This window comes from Durio zibethinus, chromosome 6, assembly GCF_047325235.1.
Source record: "Durio zibethinus cultivar Kanyao isolate XHJ-2024 chromosome 6, ASM4732523v1, whole genome shotgun sequence".
NCBI classification, from domain to species: Eukaryota; Viridiplantae; Streptophyta; class Magnoliopsida; order Malvales; family Malvaceae; genus Durio; species Durio zibethinus.
This window is the reverse complement of record NC_143167.1, coordinates 9,328,217-9,345,874: the sequence shown is the minus strand read 5'-3', so window position 1 is coordinate 9,345,874 and position 17,658 is coordinate 9,328,217. Positions and strand designations below refer to the sequence as shown.

At 29.5% G+C, this 17,658-nt stretch overlaps 2 protein-coding genes and 1 pseudogene across 4 annotated transcripts; 2 read left to right on the top strand and 1 right to left on the bottom strand.

Annotated features, from left to right (window-relative positions):
• Nucleotides 1–6,149: 6,149 nt before the first annotated feature.
• Nucleotides 6,150–7,239, top strand: LOC111284642 (transcription factor ORG2-like). The gene is made up of 3 exons (XM_089763340.1): nucleotides 6,150–6,443; nucleotides 6,557–6,937; nucleotides 7,040–7,239. The coding sequence occupies exons 1-3, from the start codon at nucleotides 6,150–6,152 to the stop codon at nucleotides 7,118–7,120; spliced, it is 756 nt and encodes a 251-aa protein (XP_089619466.1). The 3' UTR covers nucleotides 7,121–7,239.
• Nucleotides 7,240–10,431: 3,192 nt separating this feature from the next.
• Nucleotides 10,432–11,970, top strand: LOC111286119 (uncharacterized; annotated as a pseudogene). Its single transcript, XR_016342809.1, has 2 exons — nucleotides 10,432–10,869; nucleotides 11,300–11,970. The product of XR_016342809.1 is annotated as an uncharacterized LOC111286119 (transcript).
• LOC111285534 (putative disease resistance protein At1g61300) lies at nucleotides 11,764–16,168 on the bottom strand. 2 transcript variants are annotated; one of them, XM_089762095.1, is made up of 3 exons: nucleotides 16,135–16,168; nucleotides 12,720–15,451; nucleotides 11,764–11,889 (listed from the first exon to the last, which is right to left on the bottom strand). In XM_089762095.1, the coding sequence occupies exons 2-3, from the start codon at nucleotides 15,437–15,439 to the stop codon at nucleotides 11,838–11,840; spliced, it is 2,772 nt and encodes a 923-aa protein (XP_089618221.1). In that variant the 5' UTR covers nucleotides 15,440–15,451; nucleotides 16,135–16,168; the 3' UTR covers nucleotides 11,764–11,837. The 2 variants fall into 2 exon arrangements, 1 of the variants encoding a protein (XP_089618221.1); XR_016342808.1 differs by having other exon boundaries at nucleotides 11,766–11,889; nucleotides 12,528–15,451.
• Nucleotides 16,169–17,658: the final 1,490 nt, after the last annotated feature.

Here is a 17,658-nt window from a genome sequence, read left to right as displayed (position 1 = left end):
ATTACTCAAGTTGGTGATCATAATATTCAAAGTGATAAGAAAAAAGATGAAGAAGATGACCCCAATGAGTTTTAGTTGTGAAAAAAAAAGTATCTTTTTTTGTGTTACCTTATTAAGAATATAATTTATTACATCATAACCTTGCTGTGATACACATAGAGAAGAATGTTTACGAAAATTTTATCAGGATAATTCTTAATGTAAATAAAAGATCAAAGGATAACTTAAAAAGTCAGCTTGACCTAAATGACAAAGGGATTCGGCCTGACTTTCATCTGAAGTTACTTTCTAATGGCAAATCTCGATTGTCTCTTGCTTGTTTTAGAATGTCTAAAGCTAAGAAAGATGTGTTTTACAAGGTTTTGAAAAGTGTGAAAGTCTCGGATGGCTATACGTCAAATATATCGAGATGTGTGAATATGAAAGAATGAAAACTTTCTTCATTGAAGTCACATGATTATCATATTTTGATGCATGACTTACTTTCCCTTGCTTTACATACATCAATGTCAAAGCAAGTCACTTCAGTGGTAATTGAATTGAGTAACATATTTAAAGCTTTTTGTGGAAAAGTTTTGAATATGAAAGAACTTAACAAACTTTAAGATCGAGCTATGATTACTTTATGCCATTTAGAGAGCTTTTCCCTCCAAACTTCTTCACTATTATGATGCATTTAGTTATCTACCTTTCATACAAAGTAAAAGTCGATGGATCGATTTATTATCGATAGATGTATCCTATTGAAAGGTATTATTTGTTAATAGCTTGATTAGGTTGTTAATGTTGATCATATAACTCTAGTTAAAAAGGTATATGACAAATGTTTTATGCCTTAGGTTTTAAGGGAGGTTAAAGTCTTATTGTTGCAACAAATGCTATCTAAAAGGTTCTATTGTTGAAGTATATTTAGCAGAAGAATGAATGACATTTTGTTCTCATTATTTGGAAGAAGTTGAAATAAGATTTAATAGGCCATCCAAAAATGTTAGTATGCGGCATACTGACTTTGTCTGCACTTATCTTCTTAAAAGTTTTGGACAACCAATAGGCAAAGCTGAAGTGGTGAAGTTAGATGATAAATCTTAGGCAAAAGTACATCGATATGTTCTTTTTCATCATGACTCAATTGAATCATTTCGCACTTAAGTTTTCCTATAAGTAAATCATTCATTCTATTAAGTATAATTTATTGTATTTTTCTTATTGTTAATACTTTATCTTGATGCATGTAGTGAGTATAGAAATAATTTAAGAGCTCATGCACATTATCAACAATCAAATCCTCAAGAGCTTGATAAATTGTTCACCAAAAACTTTCATGAATGGTTAGGAGCAACTGTAAATAATGTCATACTTCCCATTATAAAAATTCTACATAAAATGCTTAGGGTATAAATAAAATTAATAACATATATACTTATTCCACTTTTATAAGTTTGAAATGGAAGGCATGTTAGTGAAGAGGCGAAATGTCTTTCATAAAGTTTGAACAAATTTATGAAACGATACAAAGGTTTTATCATTAACGGATTTAGTTTCACACCAAATCTTGTGAGAGATTTAGAAGAACACAAAATTCAAGAGTTGTTGTTACTTCATCAACTATTAGCTATGCTAGTACTAGGGACACAAACCCTTTAGAGGAAAATGTTGACTATTATGGCATGATTAATGACATTGTTAAGTTAGATATTATGGCAAGTGGAAAGTTGTTTTATTTTGGTATGATTGGGCTGATGTGAATAGTACAAAAGGTACTAAAAAATATCAGTTTGGATTTACAATTGTGAATTTTTCTTGATTAGTTCATACTGGACAAAAACTTATCAATGAACCTTATGTTTTTTCCTCTCAAGTTAATAAGTTTTTTATTCTGAAGACCCCAAAGAATTAGATTGGTTTGTTGTTCTTTGTAACATACCTAGAGACTTCTTTGATATGAGGTCAGATACCAGAGATGATGTTGAATCTAGAGCTGAATGTTTTCCTTTTGCTAAACAAAACTTGGATGAAAATATCTGTAGTTCCTTTGCTCAGTAGGTCTACGAAAATGTTAATGAAGATATTTATGAACCATAATGGATCATCCATATTTTGTAATTAGAGTGTCTAAAACATAATGTAATAAATGATTGTATGTAATTTATGTGGCATTTGCTTTGGTATATTTATTTTTTTGTAAATCATACATTATCTTTAATTTAATTAAATCGATATGTTTTTTAGATATCGTTGGTTATGATTTCTTAACTTTTCAATGTCTTTATATACGTTCTTTACATTTGTTCTTTATGTATTTGTTTTTATGATGGAGCTAAGCTACAATGCCGAGGAGTAAATTAAAGGGAATACATATCAAATATATTAGTTCAAAATCGTTTGTGGCACCTATTAATCTTGGCCATGGACTGAATCTTTTATAAGGGAATGTGCCTACTATCAATTCTAGCTCAACCACTTTTAACCCTTTAACTGATACTAGATTTGGCAATACCGAAGGTCTAAGTTTAGATAGTATCTTGCTAATTGATTTTGCTTCTAATTTGAATGTAGGTATTATAAACCCCATATTCATATTTCGATTATAATCATTAAAGTATTGGTAATTTACTAATTGACTTTTTATTTTTTACAGTTGATAACAATGGTCAATGTAGGACTAGAGGCCGAACAACTTTAAAAGAATTGTTTGTACTACCTCTAAACAAGCATATTATAGTATCTATAAACTCTAATAGGCAACCAATTGATGAAAAGTCTCAACTCTTAGTTGGATTTCTAAGCATGATTGCCCATAATGGAATGAAATTGCATATTCATTATGAAACATGGCATAAAGTTCCAACAAAAGTTAAGGCTGACGCTTTAAACTTTATTGAGATATTATTATAATTAATTACATATAAAAAATTAATTATTTTAAATTTGGTTTATTGATTATAACTTTTTTTTATATTATTACAATCAAGATTTATACTTGAAATACTTACTTCATTTGTGCTTAAGTATTGGGAAAGAAATGAAAAGACTATAAGTATAATTTGAAGAAAAAGTATTTCGATCGAAATAGTACTATAGAGGTCACAATGGAAAATCTACCTCGTAATGTGATTAGGTGATAATATGAACAATGAATTAGATTTTGATTCTCAAGAAAAAGAGAGGTATTGATTTATATCTTTTATGATTTTAGTTGGTAATATTTGTATTTCTACTATATACACAATTATTTTTTATGACAAGAAAAAAAAGATTGGGATTGGTAGTAGAAAGCTACAAAAATATCACCATACGAGTGAATCAAAAAGCTTTACAATAAAGCAAAAAGAAAAAATAAGTTTATGATATTAAATTTATCCGAATTATTGAACTTGGTTTCCATTGTTTATATGTGTGAAAAAGTTACAATGTGTTAGTTGATTATTAAGTGATTGTTATTTGATTATTATGAAATAGTTGATTGTTCGATTAATTATATAATATAATACTTGATTATGAGTGTAACTTTAAAAAAATATGTCTATTTTTCATCAATTCAAAAGATTATCCACATTTTTAACTTTTAGAGGGGTGATTTACTTATACTAGTGCAATTCTTACCTTTTTTAGATCTTTTGATCAAAATTAAATTTTTAATTCATTTGAATCAAAATAATATTTTTAAATTTAACAATTTTGATTGAAGGATTAAAAAAACTATAAAACTTACACTAATATAAGTGAATCCCTACGTTTACTTATGTATATTATATAGAAATTTACAATAATGTAAATGTTAAATTCTTTTTATTAAAATGGCTAAAATTTTAAAATATTTATTTTAACTGCTACTAATATCAACTCAGCGTCAGCCGTAAGGTTTGGATCATTGTTTTAAAAAAATCGAGCTTACGTTTGCTTACTCCAATAATTATTTTGGGTATTAATGCTAATAATCAATTCTCGAAGGCAAGAAGTATATTTTATAAGCAAATTCATTTATATATATATATATTTATATATATATTTATATACATATATTTATATATATATATATATATATGTGTGTGTGTGTGATCATGAAAGGTAAAACATCAATTAAGTCATCCCCCAATTTAAGAAGGGATTTTTGGAGCCTCAAGTGAGGAACATGTCATCCACGTAACATGCGAGATCTTGCGCATGTATTTCTATGGCAACCAAACTCTTGGCTCGTGCAATCCCATGCATGGCAGTTGCCCTCACCCTCTTTCTCCTTCTCAAATTTCCAATCTGCTTTTTCTTTTGGCTGTTTCTCTTTCTTCAACAAGTTGAAGGAATTATAAAAGGAAAAATAAATGAAAAACGATCGTTAGTTTCTATACGCCATATGGATAAGGTCTCACTCATTCCTTAGCTACCATAGAAAGTCAAAACTAGAGCTGTAAGTCGAGCAAGTGAATCTTTCTAATTTCTAAGGCACATTTGGATCGCAACTCTGGTGATACGGAATTTAAGTCTTTTTTTTTTTTTTTGGTCGACTGGATTGTGTGGTGCATTTGAATATATAGCACTTTACAGTACAACTAAGCTCACCGTCCTTCCGATTAAGGATTAGAGGGAGAAGGGTTTAGTGAATTACTGGACTCAGGACAGTCAACTTCCCTTGTATAAGACAGTATTTAGTGTAAAATTAATAAAAGATATTTTTTAATTATGGAGTCAATTACCTTGGATCGGACAGTCAACTGTTATATTCAATTTAATCATTATTATCGCGTTTTTATCATGGGCGGATGGTAAGCATTGCCAGAGAAGCCCAAGGTCCTCCAAGATTTTTGAAAATTTTCCTTTTATTTATATATAGATATGTATGTTTGTATTAAATAAATTAAAATTAAAATTTTTTTAATTTAGATTGTTTAAATTAAAAAGATAAAATTATATTAATATCTATCTATTTATTTTAATTATTAATCACAATTAACAAACACTTAAAATCGATTGATTTGTGATAAATATTAAGTCATAATTCATGTGAATTTTTTAAAAAAAAATTCAATTTAACTTTTTAAATTTTAATTTATACTAAGATAAATTAAATTTAAAATTTTAATTGAAACATTTTGAGTGTGACATGCATAATAATGTGAAACATCAAAATTTATCTTCTTTATCATAATTATGCCTTATTTTGATAGAAATTGAAAAATAAAAAATATTTTATTTCATTAATTATTGATCAAATTAGTTTAATTCTTTTTTATATCTAAATAATTAGTAGATTGAGTCAACACTTTTAGCTATAAAAATCATCAAAATAAAACTATGAAATAAGATGAAATATGAGATTTTTATGGATAATTTGGTTGTCAACATAAAAAGAAATATTTAATTCAAATTCAGTTGTTGAAGTTTTTTTTAAAAGAACATTCCTCATAATTTTAAATAAAATTATTTATTTGCTATATTTTATTTTTTTGTACTTTTGTTTTGAATTAATAAATTTTAAGATTTTATAAGTTTGTTATTTTTTTAATATATTATTACATATATGTTTTATATTAATAAAATATATAGTGGTATAACTCAAATAAAAAATATGTATAATTTTAAAATTTTAATTGACGTCATCAAAATCAAACACCAAGATCCGTCACTAGTTTATATACAAATATATTTACATCATTTATGTTTATTTCATCAATATGGTAATTAATTTCATCATCGCTGTTATTTTGAATTTCATCAAAATCAATTTAACCATTCAAAATTCTAACTAAAAAATTAATTAATAACTAGGTATTAAACGAGCATCTCTTGAATGTCATTCTTGTAATTTTACCATTTTACCTATTCTTAATTTGTCTTATAAAATATTTAAGTTATTCTTTTAAATTTTTTTTAAAGATTGTTTCATTAAGTATTGACATTTATATACACACATATACATATTTGTAAACATGCACAAGATCGTGTAACATAAAAAAAAAATCTAAACAAAGCTATAGTATGATTTTCATTTTCTTAATTATTTTAATGTTTACATTAATAAATACTATTGAAAGATCAATTTTTAAAATCCCCCATGTGTTAAACAATTTAGCAAGTGTTGAGGTAGATTGTATATATACATGTCATGATCATTTCACTATATTAAGAAAGTTGCAAGAAATTGTACCAATCCAATGTGTGCTTTAGCTTCTTTTCCAATCCCAAAGTGGTGTTTACTCAATCCCATAGGGTATGAACAGAAGTATATCTATGAAGGCAGTGAAAGTGTAGAGTCATTCCTTGAATTTCCTCCACCGCAAGAAGAAATTCTACTTGATTTTCAATCTCCTGCATCTTTCACTCAAACCAGTTTTGACCCCTGCGTGGCTAAGAAGCTCAACCACAATACTAGCGAACGCCACCGGTGGAAGAAGGTTAACAGTTTGTATTCATCCCTCCGTTCATTGCTTCCAACAGCAGATCAAATGGTACCAACTAATTATATATGTTCTCATCAATAAATTATTATTCCAAAAACCCTCTTTAATTATATCAATATGCAACTTAATATTCATTTGTTTTAATCAATTTGTTGCTGAAGAAGATGTTGAGCTTTCCGGCCACAGTTTCACATGCACTGAAATATATACCAGAATTGCAAGAGAAAGTGGAGAGATTGGTTCAGAAAAAAGAAGAGCTTTTGGTGAGGATTTCTCAGCAGGGTGGTCTTAAACGCTGCGAAGAATTAGATCAAAGAAAAAGCAGAAGTGGCAAATGTTCAAGTAGTGCTGCTGTTTCCATAAACCGGCTGAGTAGTGATAGTGAAGTTGCAATTCAGATATCAATGCATAAAGACAAAGTTCACAAGACTCAAATGTTATCTGAGATTTTGCATTTCTTAGAGCAAGAAGGATTCCTCCTACTAAATGCTACTTCTTTTGAGTCATTTGGAGGAATAGTTTTCTACAATATTCACCTTCAGGTAAAAATACGTATGTAACTTTCTTGGATCATTATTTGCATAATTAGTAAATAGTTTTGGTCACTTTCTAATTACATCTAAATTCTGTCTTGGATTGTGCAGGTGGAATTGGAAACAACTTACAAATTAATGGAATCAGATCAGGCTTTAAGGGAGAAGCTTTTGGCATTGTGTAATATATAATAGGGAAGGGTTGCTACTCTATTATTAATAATCTTGGCTATAGGATCAATATATATTCCTAACTAGATGTTAATTTTGATTTATTAAAAAGTATTGCTATATAGATTAAGTTTGTAAAATTTGAAAATTAAAAAAAAAAAAAATTAGATAGATGTTTTTTTTATAATTTTTTACATAATTTTAACCATTGAATAAATACTAATTAAATTTAAATTGTAAATACTATTTTTAATAATTTTTTGCATATTATTAATATATTTATTTGGATTCTTAATTAATGCTTTTATTATATCGTTTCCAGTAAGAAATTTCACAAAATTTATCTGAAGAAGTTCATTTTTAAGCCTTACCCTTAAATTCATAACTCAGTACAAAATTAATAAGATTCAAAGGACAGGCTATGGAACAATTAACCAATTCTCAAGCAAAAGGGTACTGATATCTTGCAATATTGTAGTTGAAAGAAAGTTAACATGTTTGGATTAAAGGATGCCTAAACCCTAAATTCAAAAGCATTTTAAACCTTAAGACAACAAGTCGGATTTGAAGTTTGGAGATATAATTTTTGTATGTCTTTAGACCTAGACACACATTTGATTATTGGATTAATTCATTAGTTTAAATTTGAGGATCTTTTGGAATAAAAATAGAATTATACCTGCACTACTGTTGTAGTATATTAAAACAATTAAACCTGCATGATGGCATGCTGAAGATGTTGAGAGGACGATATAATTTTACATTTACTGAAACCATTGTAACATTTAATATTCATAGATAATTTTGGAGGAACAATATAACTGTACATTTGTAAGACTCAACAAATATTTTGAACTTGATGGTGTTTTAGAAAGAGAATTTGATTAGTTATACCTTGGATTTTTGTAATGTGGATTTGACGATGTATACAATAATTTTTTATATTTATTTTGGGTTTGTTTTGGTGTTTTATTTTTGTTTATATTTCAAGCTTTCTACTTATTATATTTTATTTCTATCAAATTATTTTTTTTTATGTACAATTTTACATTTAAATTAAATTACATGTTCTATCATATGGATTTTTTTTCTAACAAATTAAGATTGATAAGTTAAAAAAAAAAATGTAAATTAAGACTGACAATTTTTTTATGGTAAAGGGGTTCGACCCTAACTCTTTGAAAGGGTCATGTATTTATTTAATCTTAAGTCAAATACTTAGATATGATAAGTTAAATAAAAAATTAAATTAAATGTTTTAGTTAAACCAATACTTTTTTTTAAAGAGTTTGACCAATACTTAATATATATTACATATTAATTAATTATTAAATTTCAATAAAAATAAAAATAATTTTTTTTTACCTATATCTAAACCTTTAATATTTTAAAATTTTTTAATCTTATCAAGTATTAAAAATAACACAAATGTTGTATACCGTCACATTTCACGGGACCATTTGGATTTTTTTTTTTTTTATAATCTGAATATGCATGCGTTTAAATATTCCATAAAGAATGCTAACGACTCTTTCAAGCAATTGATGGATAACATACATAGTAATATTTTATGTTTCTTTTGTCATTTGGTCAACACGCTCTCCTAATTTTTTCTTTTTCCATCAACACTTAAACAGATTAATTTTGTAATGAATTCATGATATTAAAATTAAAATTATTCTAGTTTAATTAATAATACTATTATTTCATCAAATATATTTTCCTCTTTAATTCTACTGCACCACACATAAATAATATGATATTATTCATCCAAAACTTTGATATAATATAAAAAAATCTTTAAAAAAATCTAATTGACCTTTTTTTAATGAAGTTATATATGTGTGCAAGTAGAAATTATAATATTTTAAAAAATTTCATGTCTTATAAGAAATTAATGAAGTAAATCAAACTGGTAAATCAACATAAAAAATATATATTTAATAAATTAATTAATAAATCTATATATAATTTGACAAATATAATACAAAATTATACTAAGTATGAATTTGAATTATGTAAAAGTAAAATTTGAATGTTAGATATATCTTTCAATAAAAAGGGGATCGATCATAATATGTTCTAAGATATCCAATTAGTCTTAATCATTTTGGCTCAATTTAATTATTTGGAAGTGGTTAAAAGGGATTATAGGGATATATAAGTTGCTTTTACTCTCCATTTTTAGCAGATATATATATATAAATAAATAAATATATAGCAAAAAAAAAAAAATAGTAACGATATTTCCATCGTTTTAGGCATCAATCATTATGGTTTTGGACAATTTTAGTTCAATTTATTTGATTCAAACTTATTAATTATCTAAAATCTATTTTAATTGAAATGTGAAGGAAAACTCATTAAAATCATATCGATTTTAAAAAAAAAAAATTATTTAATATATTAGTAGTGAAATTTTTTATCTTGCACTATCTTCATTCTGCAATATGTTTTGAAGAAAAAAAAATTGCAATTCTTAAAAAAATTAATAATGAAAGAGAGCTCTTGGGCAAAACTTATTTCAATTTGTAATTGTCTACCCAAAATCTATACCAATGTGTTTTAATCCAATGTCTAAGATATCAATTGGGCGTACATGCATGTCCCTATTTCGCCATTATGGATTTTAGCATTTTCGTTAATTTAGATATTGGTTGATAGAACTACCTAAAACTCTAGTGCAAAGACACCTATTTTATTATTATTATTATTATTATAATTAAGATTATCTATAAAAGTTGTTTATGCCAATTAAAAAAAGCAAAAAAAAAAAACCCCCAAAATTTAAAGTTACAAAAACAAAAACAAAATAATTTTCAACATTCAAATTCAAATCCCCTCCTTCAAATTGTAGTTTTGATAAACAAATTAATGAATTTCTGGTAAATTATTAAAGGGTAGAAATAAGTGATATTAAAATGAAATAAAAAGGGTAAAAACTATTAGAAATATAATTTCACAAGCTTGATTAAAAGGTTGTTGTATTTTTATAATTATTTTTAAATTTTCTTAATCTATTATATGTCGTATGTAAAATTTAAAAACTTTATCTAGAAGAAATAATTTTTCTGAAAAATCACTTTCTTTCTTTCTTTTTCAAATATTAGGAAATATGTGTAAAATAAAAATGTAATAATAATTGTTTAAGAAATTAAAAAAAAAAAAAAGGAAAAAACCCCGACTTGACTGCTTGACCTGTTGACCGCGGGCAGTAATACACTCTTTCAGTCCTCAGTCGCGTTTCCTCTCTCTTATTGTGATTTCTAGCAATGCCCGACCCAGACTCGCAACCCGACGCGGAAAACCAACATCCCGACAATGCCTATTAATTCGACGAAGAAGAAGATGGCGATGACGATGAAGACGACCTCGTTGAAGAAGATGAAGAAGACGACAACGTCTCGTTCGAACCCGCCACGCCCCGAGCAGTGAAGCTGAAAATGGACGCTCTAGTCCGACGTATGTTAATCGGTACCGTTTCAATCCACGTCCACGACGTGATCATCGAGGGGAACACAAACACCAAAGCTTACATAATTGAGGCCAAAGCGTCAGAAGCTTTGAAGAAAGCCACCACGATGCAGGAGCTGTTGCGAGCATCGAACGCGGTCAATTCATGGCTGAAATCGCTCGGACTATTTGATTCCGTTATGGTCACGCTCGATTCAGGCCCGCCGGAGATCCCTGGAAGCGCCAATGTCATTATTGAGGTTCAGCAAGCAGGGAATCGGTTTTCGGGAGAGATTGGAGCTTATACAAAAGCTGAGGTAAAATGCTTTGTAAAAGTTAGGTTTTTTATTCTGTGAATAATTAAATTATTCTTATTATGAAGAAATTAATGTAATTAATTTGATGCTGGATACAAAGGCCATAAATTTATTAAAAATTGTTTTTTTTCAGTAAAATGCTCGGCATTGCATTATAATGGGGATTAAAAAAAAATCCAATTTTAGGTCTTCTGAATTTGTTGTTGAGCAATGTCAGGAGATTGATTCTTAATTTCTGATTCAATCCTCTTGTAAAAATTCTCCTTTTACATCTGCCTAATCTTCATTTTTTTCTTTAGTCATTCTAGTATGTAAATTCTTAGCTAGCTTTCATGTGCACAAGGTTGTGAATAGGATTTGTTATGAAATATGGATATAATGCTTTACATCTGTAATTTCTGCGAATTATGATTGTATGATGTTTTTGCAGGTTAAGTCTTCCTCAGTGGAAGGATCAATCAAGTACAAGAATTTGTTAGGGTTTGGGGATCTTTGGGATGGTTCAATTCCATATGGTTTTGACCACTCTGCGCAGGTAAGTGCTGGTGTATATTTGCCCAGATTGAAAGCATTGGTGGCTCCTGCGACTGCTCGTACATACTTGTTGACCCAAAGATCGGATGAACTTTTCTTCTTACAAAGAGCTACCCAATCTCCAGCTTCCAACTCCCAAATTAATTCCTTTGGGCTGTCCATAGCTAAATGATTTATATTTTTAGGTATGGAGTGGACCCATGCAAAGTAAACTGAAATTCTTGACAGAGAAAACTTGGCAAAGCCAGCCTTCTCAATAAGAAAATGGAAATAATTTTCTCACAGTTTTATTGCACGTTTTGAATAAGAAACAAAGCACATAGGCAATAACTGTTACGGTAGGAAACAGAGTAAATTCTAAAGTTGATGAAGATGATTCAGGCAAACTGAGAAGAACACTGGTGTTCAGGACGGGTGAAATTTACTATTTTACTTCAATCCCAGAGTGAGCAATTGCCATTTCTAGTCCTCGTGCTGGTAATGTATCTAGGAAAAGATAAGATGAGAAAAAAATGAATTAGAATTGTGTATAATAATAATTATTATTATTATTATTATTATTATTATTACTAGCTTAGTGCATGGTTCTTCAAAATCGTGGTGAGGGTCAGGACAACCTCTCACGTTATTTCAAATTTCAACAAAGTACTTTTAGGAATTGTCATAAAGAACTTGATGAATACTTTCTTGAAAAGGAATTCAATCCAAACAGACACCAGTCCTAAATGAAATATAATCCACAAAGCATGAATCATACTAGTCATCTTCATAACCATAAAAATGCCAAGTGCATCCAACCAAACTTCCTTTTGACACAATAATTGCATGCATTCAGTGGGAACAAAATCTTTATAGATGGTGTCGAAAAGCGGGAAAATATGAAGTAGAAAACAATAAAACATAAAAGAAAATGCATAAAAGGTCATCTTTGTGCAGAAAGAAACTGAAATTCAGTTAAACCTTCAAATTGGTCGTGCACTCAAGTCAAATATTAATGGTGTTAATGATGTACTTGATTCATACAAATTTGAAAAGCGAGACAAAAATCAATATTTGACTAGAGTGCAAGGACCAATTGAAGATTTTGACCAAAATTGTTCATCCTTATCGAAAATCTTACAAACCATTTTAACATCAACAAGAAGCGCAGAATCATATCAAACTTGAAAAGAACATGCCACAAGAAAGTTCCAAACATCAAAGTGTTTGTGCTGCTGCTGCTGCTACCAAATAATCATAACAAATAATCCTTGGTGTGCGGGAAAGATCTCTAAGAAAACTGGAAAGGCCAAGCATTTCTACGAACAGGCAACTACCGTTTCTTAATGTAGGCCTCCAACAGAGACTTGGCATTTGGATGGTCCCACTCCACCATTTCCCACCACTCCTTTGGATATGCTCGAATTGTTGTAAGAAAAAAAGGAGGAGATGGTTGGCCATCATCTTGTGAGTGAAGATTTAGAGGTATCCTCTGTAATTTTCGACAATTTATTAATTCAATCCCCTCAATAGAATCACAAACCATTACTCCATTTGCACCACAAATGCTCTTCAATTTTGGCAGATTCCTCAATTTCAATGTCTTTAGTCTTGGAAGAGTAAGTTTGATGGCACTTGTTCCTTCTTCCACCAATTCTGATTCTGATGCTATAATTTCTGCCATATCCCCACATTCCTCAACACATAAACTATCCAAATTTTGAAGGTTCTGAAACGCCCAATTGGACGAGAACAACTTTTTTATTTTTTTACAATTAATTATCACAATCCGAGAAAGAGATGAAAAATTGTTGTGTGGCACCGGGATAAACCACGAGAACAATGGCTTTTCTTCACAGATACCAACAGTGCCGTTGACAATATTCAATTCCTCAACATCAGATAGGAGCTTAATATCACCTGTACAGATGTTACGACGACCAGTAAATTCAATGGCTTTTTCCAACCCATATGCAACATCCAATAATGGATCACCCACATAAATGTAGTATCGACTAGGTGTTTTTCTTCGAGCATGCAAAGCTTGAACATAACTGCTCAACTCCTTCAAGTCATTAAAACTCCCTTGAAAGAATTCCAACTTCCTCAATTCACCGATTTCCTGTCCTCTCACGAATATTCTACGACAAACTCCATGTAAGTCCAAGTGTTGAAGGGATGTGAAATTTGCCAATATTCCATCGGCCATCTCTGTTAGTTTCGTGTAACTCAAATCAAGATGTTTGAGATTTACCAATCTTTCCATCCCATGGGGGATATCCGTGATATATGTTCCTCCAAGGTCCAACTTCTTTAAAGCTTGAAGTTTTGAAAAAGATGGCAGCTTACTTAAAACTGCACACGAATGAAGCAATAACGTAGTGAGAGTTTCCAAATTAGAGAGGGAATTTGGTAAACTCCTAATTGAATTATGAGAAAGATCAAGAATTTTGAGTCCATGCATTTGCTCAAAGAAACAATCTGGAATACTCTCTATAGCACAATTGGGCAACAATAATGTTGTAAGCCTTTGACATTTTAGGGGTGGCATTTTGGATGGAATTTGTAATGCCCTATTCTCCATCAATGAAGCCTTCTCCAAGTCTTCATTCCAATATTGTACATCCGGTATCTCTTTCAATTGCATGCCAGCTCTCACCAAGAATCGTGGTCTTACACTTGTGATGCGTAATGCCATATCTCTTACAACGTCATGAAGCTTCACTCGACCGCTATATACATTAGCATTTTCTATCAAACAACTGTTTTTGAGTTTATTCAGTATGGCATGCCCCTTGTCAATCTCTATTTGTATGCTATCCATTTCTTCTACAAGCCCTTCCGCAATCCAAAGATTTATAAGCTCATTTGCATCAATTTCCCAATCTTCAGGATATAATGCACAGCAGAGGAAGCAATGCTTCACTTTTTCATCTTGTAAACGATCATAACTGAACTGAAGTTGTTGAAATACCATATCTTCCATCTCATTCACACTTTTTACATGTCTATTTAATTCATGGAGTGCATTTCTCCACTCATGAACATCATGTACACCCTTCATGCTGCTTGCTATTGTAACAATAGCCAAGGGCAAACCAGCACATTTTTCACCAACTAATTCCACAAAGGGTACTACATCTAGATGATTGGAAACACCTTGGCCTACTTTTTCCCAAAACAACCTCAATGCATCTGGTTTTGAAAGAGTAGGCACTCTAACTTCTCGACAACCAAAATAGCAACACACATCTAATAACCGAGTTGTTAGCAATAATTTACTGCCATTACAAGGCTCGGGGATGCCTACTTCTTCAAGAGAAAATTTGTCCCATAGATCATCTAGTATTAACACATACTTCCCTTTACGAGCCAACATTTCATGTATCATCCCAGCTCTTATTGTTTTATCTTCATCTTCATCAAGGGTTACTTTCATTGCACCTGCAATCCTATTTTGCAGTTTAATGATGTTCATCTCCTTTGATACAGTGATCCATATCACAATGTCAAACTTTTCAGTCTCTTCCAAAAGTTGGTTGTGTATGAGCTTCACGATGGTTGTTTTACCTATTCCTCCCATTCCACAAACTCCAATCTTTTGAACATCAGCACCCATCAAGTAGGCCCAAATTTTTTCCATACAAATCTTTGCTGCTCCACCGAATAAATTTGTCGTCGATAGAGTTTGTCCAATCCACCCAGAGTTATCAACTACCAAACCGTCGTGGAACTTACCCCCTTGAAGAAGTTCATCCACTTCTTGTATCTTCTTCAAAACATCTCCCTTGAGGAACCCACGTGAGGCAAAACTACTTTGTCCAATTTTTTGTTCAAGGTCTTGGATTTCGACGCTTAATCTTTCAACATTTCTGAACCATAACTCAACTTCTTTCTTTAGTTTCTTTCTGGGATGCAGCTCTGTGCTCATTCTTGACTTCGTATCCTCTTTTAGAGTATTTAGCGCCTCCAGTTTTCTCTTCAGGTCATTCATTTTCTCATCAAGGTTTGTTGGAGTGTCCCAAAATTCAACAATCTTACCAAGGAAAAAATCCATAGTAGCAAGTCCCTACGAACATTAGAACAAATACGTATATCATAAACCATTTTGACGAACTTTTATAACTCTAACCATGTAAATATATAGATGGAGAAAATTTCTAAGGAACATATTTTAATGAGACAAGTTGATTATTAAAGATGTGAATCAATATTATATATTGCTTTGACCCCTATGGAGATGGTGTTTCCCCAGTTTCAAATGCTATTATACCAATAATGTATATGTTTTCCTATAATCCTTTCCAAGTGCTTAAAGGTTGGTTTGTGGATCTATTACGTTATGGTCTTGCCTAATTCTTCATTTCAAAGGTAATAATGCTTTCTTCAACTTACATCACCAAAACACAGCTCTCAAGAATTAAAAATTAGAGCCTTGTCCTTGAAACCCAACAAATCAATTATCAAGGCTATTACCATTACTATTACTATTACCAAACCTAAAGCCGAAGTGATTAATTTTAAAGCAGATTTAAATTTTTTTATGTGATTGCTTGATCATAAGATCCATTTTTCTAAAGAATAACAAAATTAACAAAGTTGAAATGAAAATTTTAAACAAATAATTAAAAAAAGCGAATATCAGTAGTGAAAAAGGAAAAGAAAAGGCATAAATGAAACAAAAAAGAGAAAACCAAATCATGAAAAGCATGAAAAAGAAATAAAGTACCGTAAATTAAATTACTTATCTACCTTGAGTTAAGCTCCTAGACAGGCTGTTGTTTCTGCCAAACCTTGAATAGAAATGAACCAAATTTATGAGTAATTGTTATGGGTATGGTGTCACTTTCATGATGGGTTCCACGGCTTTGATTACAAATAGCTATCGACGTTGATTTTTTGGGCTTAATAGTTAGTTTCACGCGACAATAAGTGGAATTCACGACCAACAACAAAACAGAGCAACAAACTTTAGTAAGACATTTTGGTGTAAACGACAAAATACTAATCCGTCATTTGATGTCAGTTAACCAACCATCAATTGTCACATCATTTGAAAATGTGATCACAGATTTTTTCTTTATTCCTCTTTACATTTCCTATTCTCATTTTTTTAATATAATTTTTTTTACAAAATATCAAACTTTTGAGCTCAGTTTTCCACTTCCAATTCTTTGGTGGAAAATAAAAAATAAAAAACAAAAAATAATTTCCAACCCTTCCTATCTGATGATTGGCTTCCCAGCAACCAATCATAACATGATAAAATAAGAAGAACCCGAAAGGAAAAAGTTTACTAAATTAATATGATACAGAACACAATTTTTCCAACTCTTGTTGTCTTAACTCTCAATTGTAAGAATCAGCAAACGGGGATGGCAACCCTATATATAAATATATGGCGCAATCAATAGTTATGAAGGTTTGCAGCAATATTCTATTCACGTAATTCTCTTCAGATTATTTACACTCTCATCAAGTTCCCATTCCCATGAGAATCACCAGAATTTTCCAATAAAATCCCCTATAATATTTGTTACGGATGAGAAAAATTTGAGAAAAATAAAAATCAATTCAAAATTCTAATATTTCATATGGATTAAATTTTTTATTTAAATTTAATTAAGTTCAGATATTAAATAAATATCAAATTCGGATTGAGAAGTAAAAAATAAAAAAATCAAATCAAAACAAATTATATATTTTTATTAATTTTTATATATTTTTTAAATTTTTATAAAATAAAAATAATTATTTTATATCTAAATTTATTTAAATAAATTAAAAATTATATTAAAATACTATATAAAAGCAAAAAAATTTAAATTTTAAAAATTGATAGACTGAATCAAACTGAACAAATAAAATTTGATTCAAATAAAATTGATTTAAAAGAAATATAGGTTTGAATTCGAATCGGATTTAAAAATTTCATAGCATTAACATTATTTGAAAAAATAAAATAAAATTTGATAGATTGTCTAAATTATCACTAATTTATAACAAAATATTAATAATTTGCTACTATATTATTATACATTTACTACTAAGATATAATTGATTTACCACTTATAATAAACACACTTATAAAATATAAATAATTATTAAATCGATACTTTCATAATAGGAGTACAAATCAATAACCATATCCTTAAAGAATATAAACAAATAACATGAAATAAACTATAACATTATTTATTGAAAGAATATAATAATTGCTTACAAAACTAACAAAACTTTGATCGTTCAATAAAACATGCACAATTAATCATGTCA

Bases quoted from the DNA above. Each gene is read 5' to 3' on its own strand.
- LOC111284642 (XM_089763340.1), top strand. From the start codon at position 6,150: ATGTGTGCTTTAGCTTCTTTTCCAATCCCAAAGTGGTGTTTACTCAAT. The intron at 6,444-6,556 runs GTACCAACTAAT...TTGTTGCTGAAG, and splicing joins TTCCAACAGCAGATCAAATG to AAGATGTTGAGCTTTCCGGC. The intron at 6,938-7,039 runs GTAAAAATACGT...TGGATTGTGCAG, and splicing joins TCTACAATATTCACCTTCAG to GTGGAATTGGAAACAACTTA.
- LOC111285534 (XM_089762095.1), bottom strand. From the start codon at position 15,439: ATGGATTTTTTCCTTGGTAAGATTGTTGAATTTTGGGACACTCCAACA. The intron at 11,890-12,719 runs GTAGTTGCCTGT...ATCTTTTCCTAG, and splicing joins GAGGCCTACATTAAGAAACG to ATACATTACCAGCACGAGGA.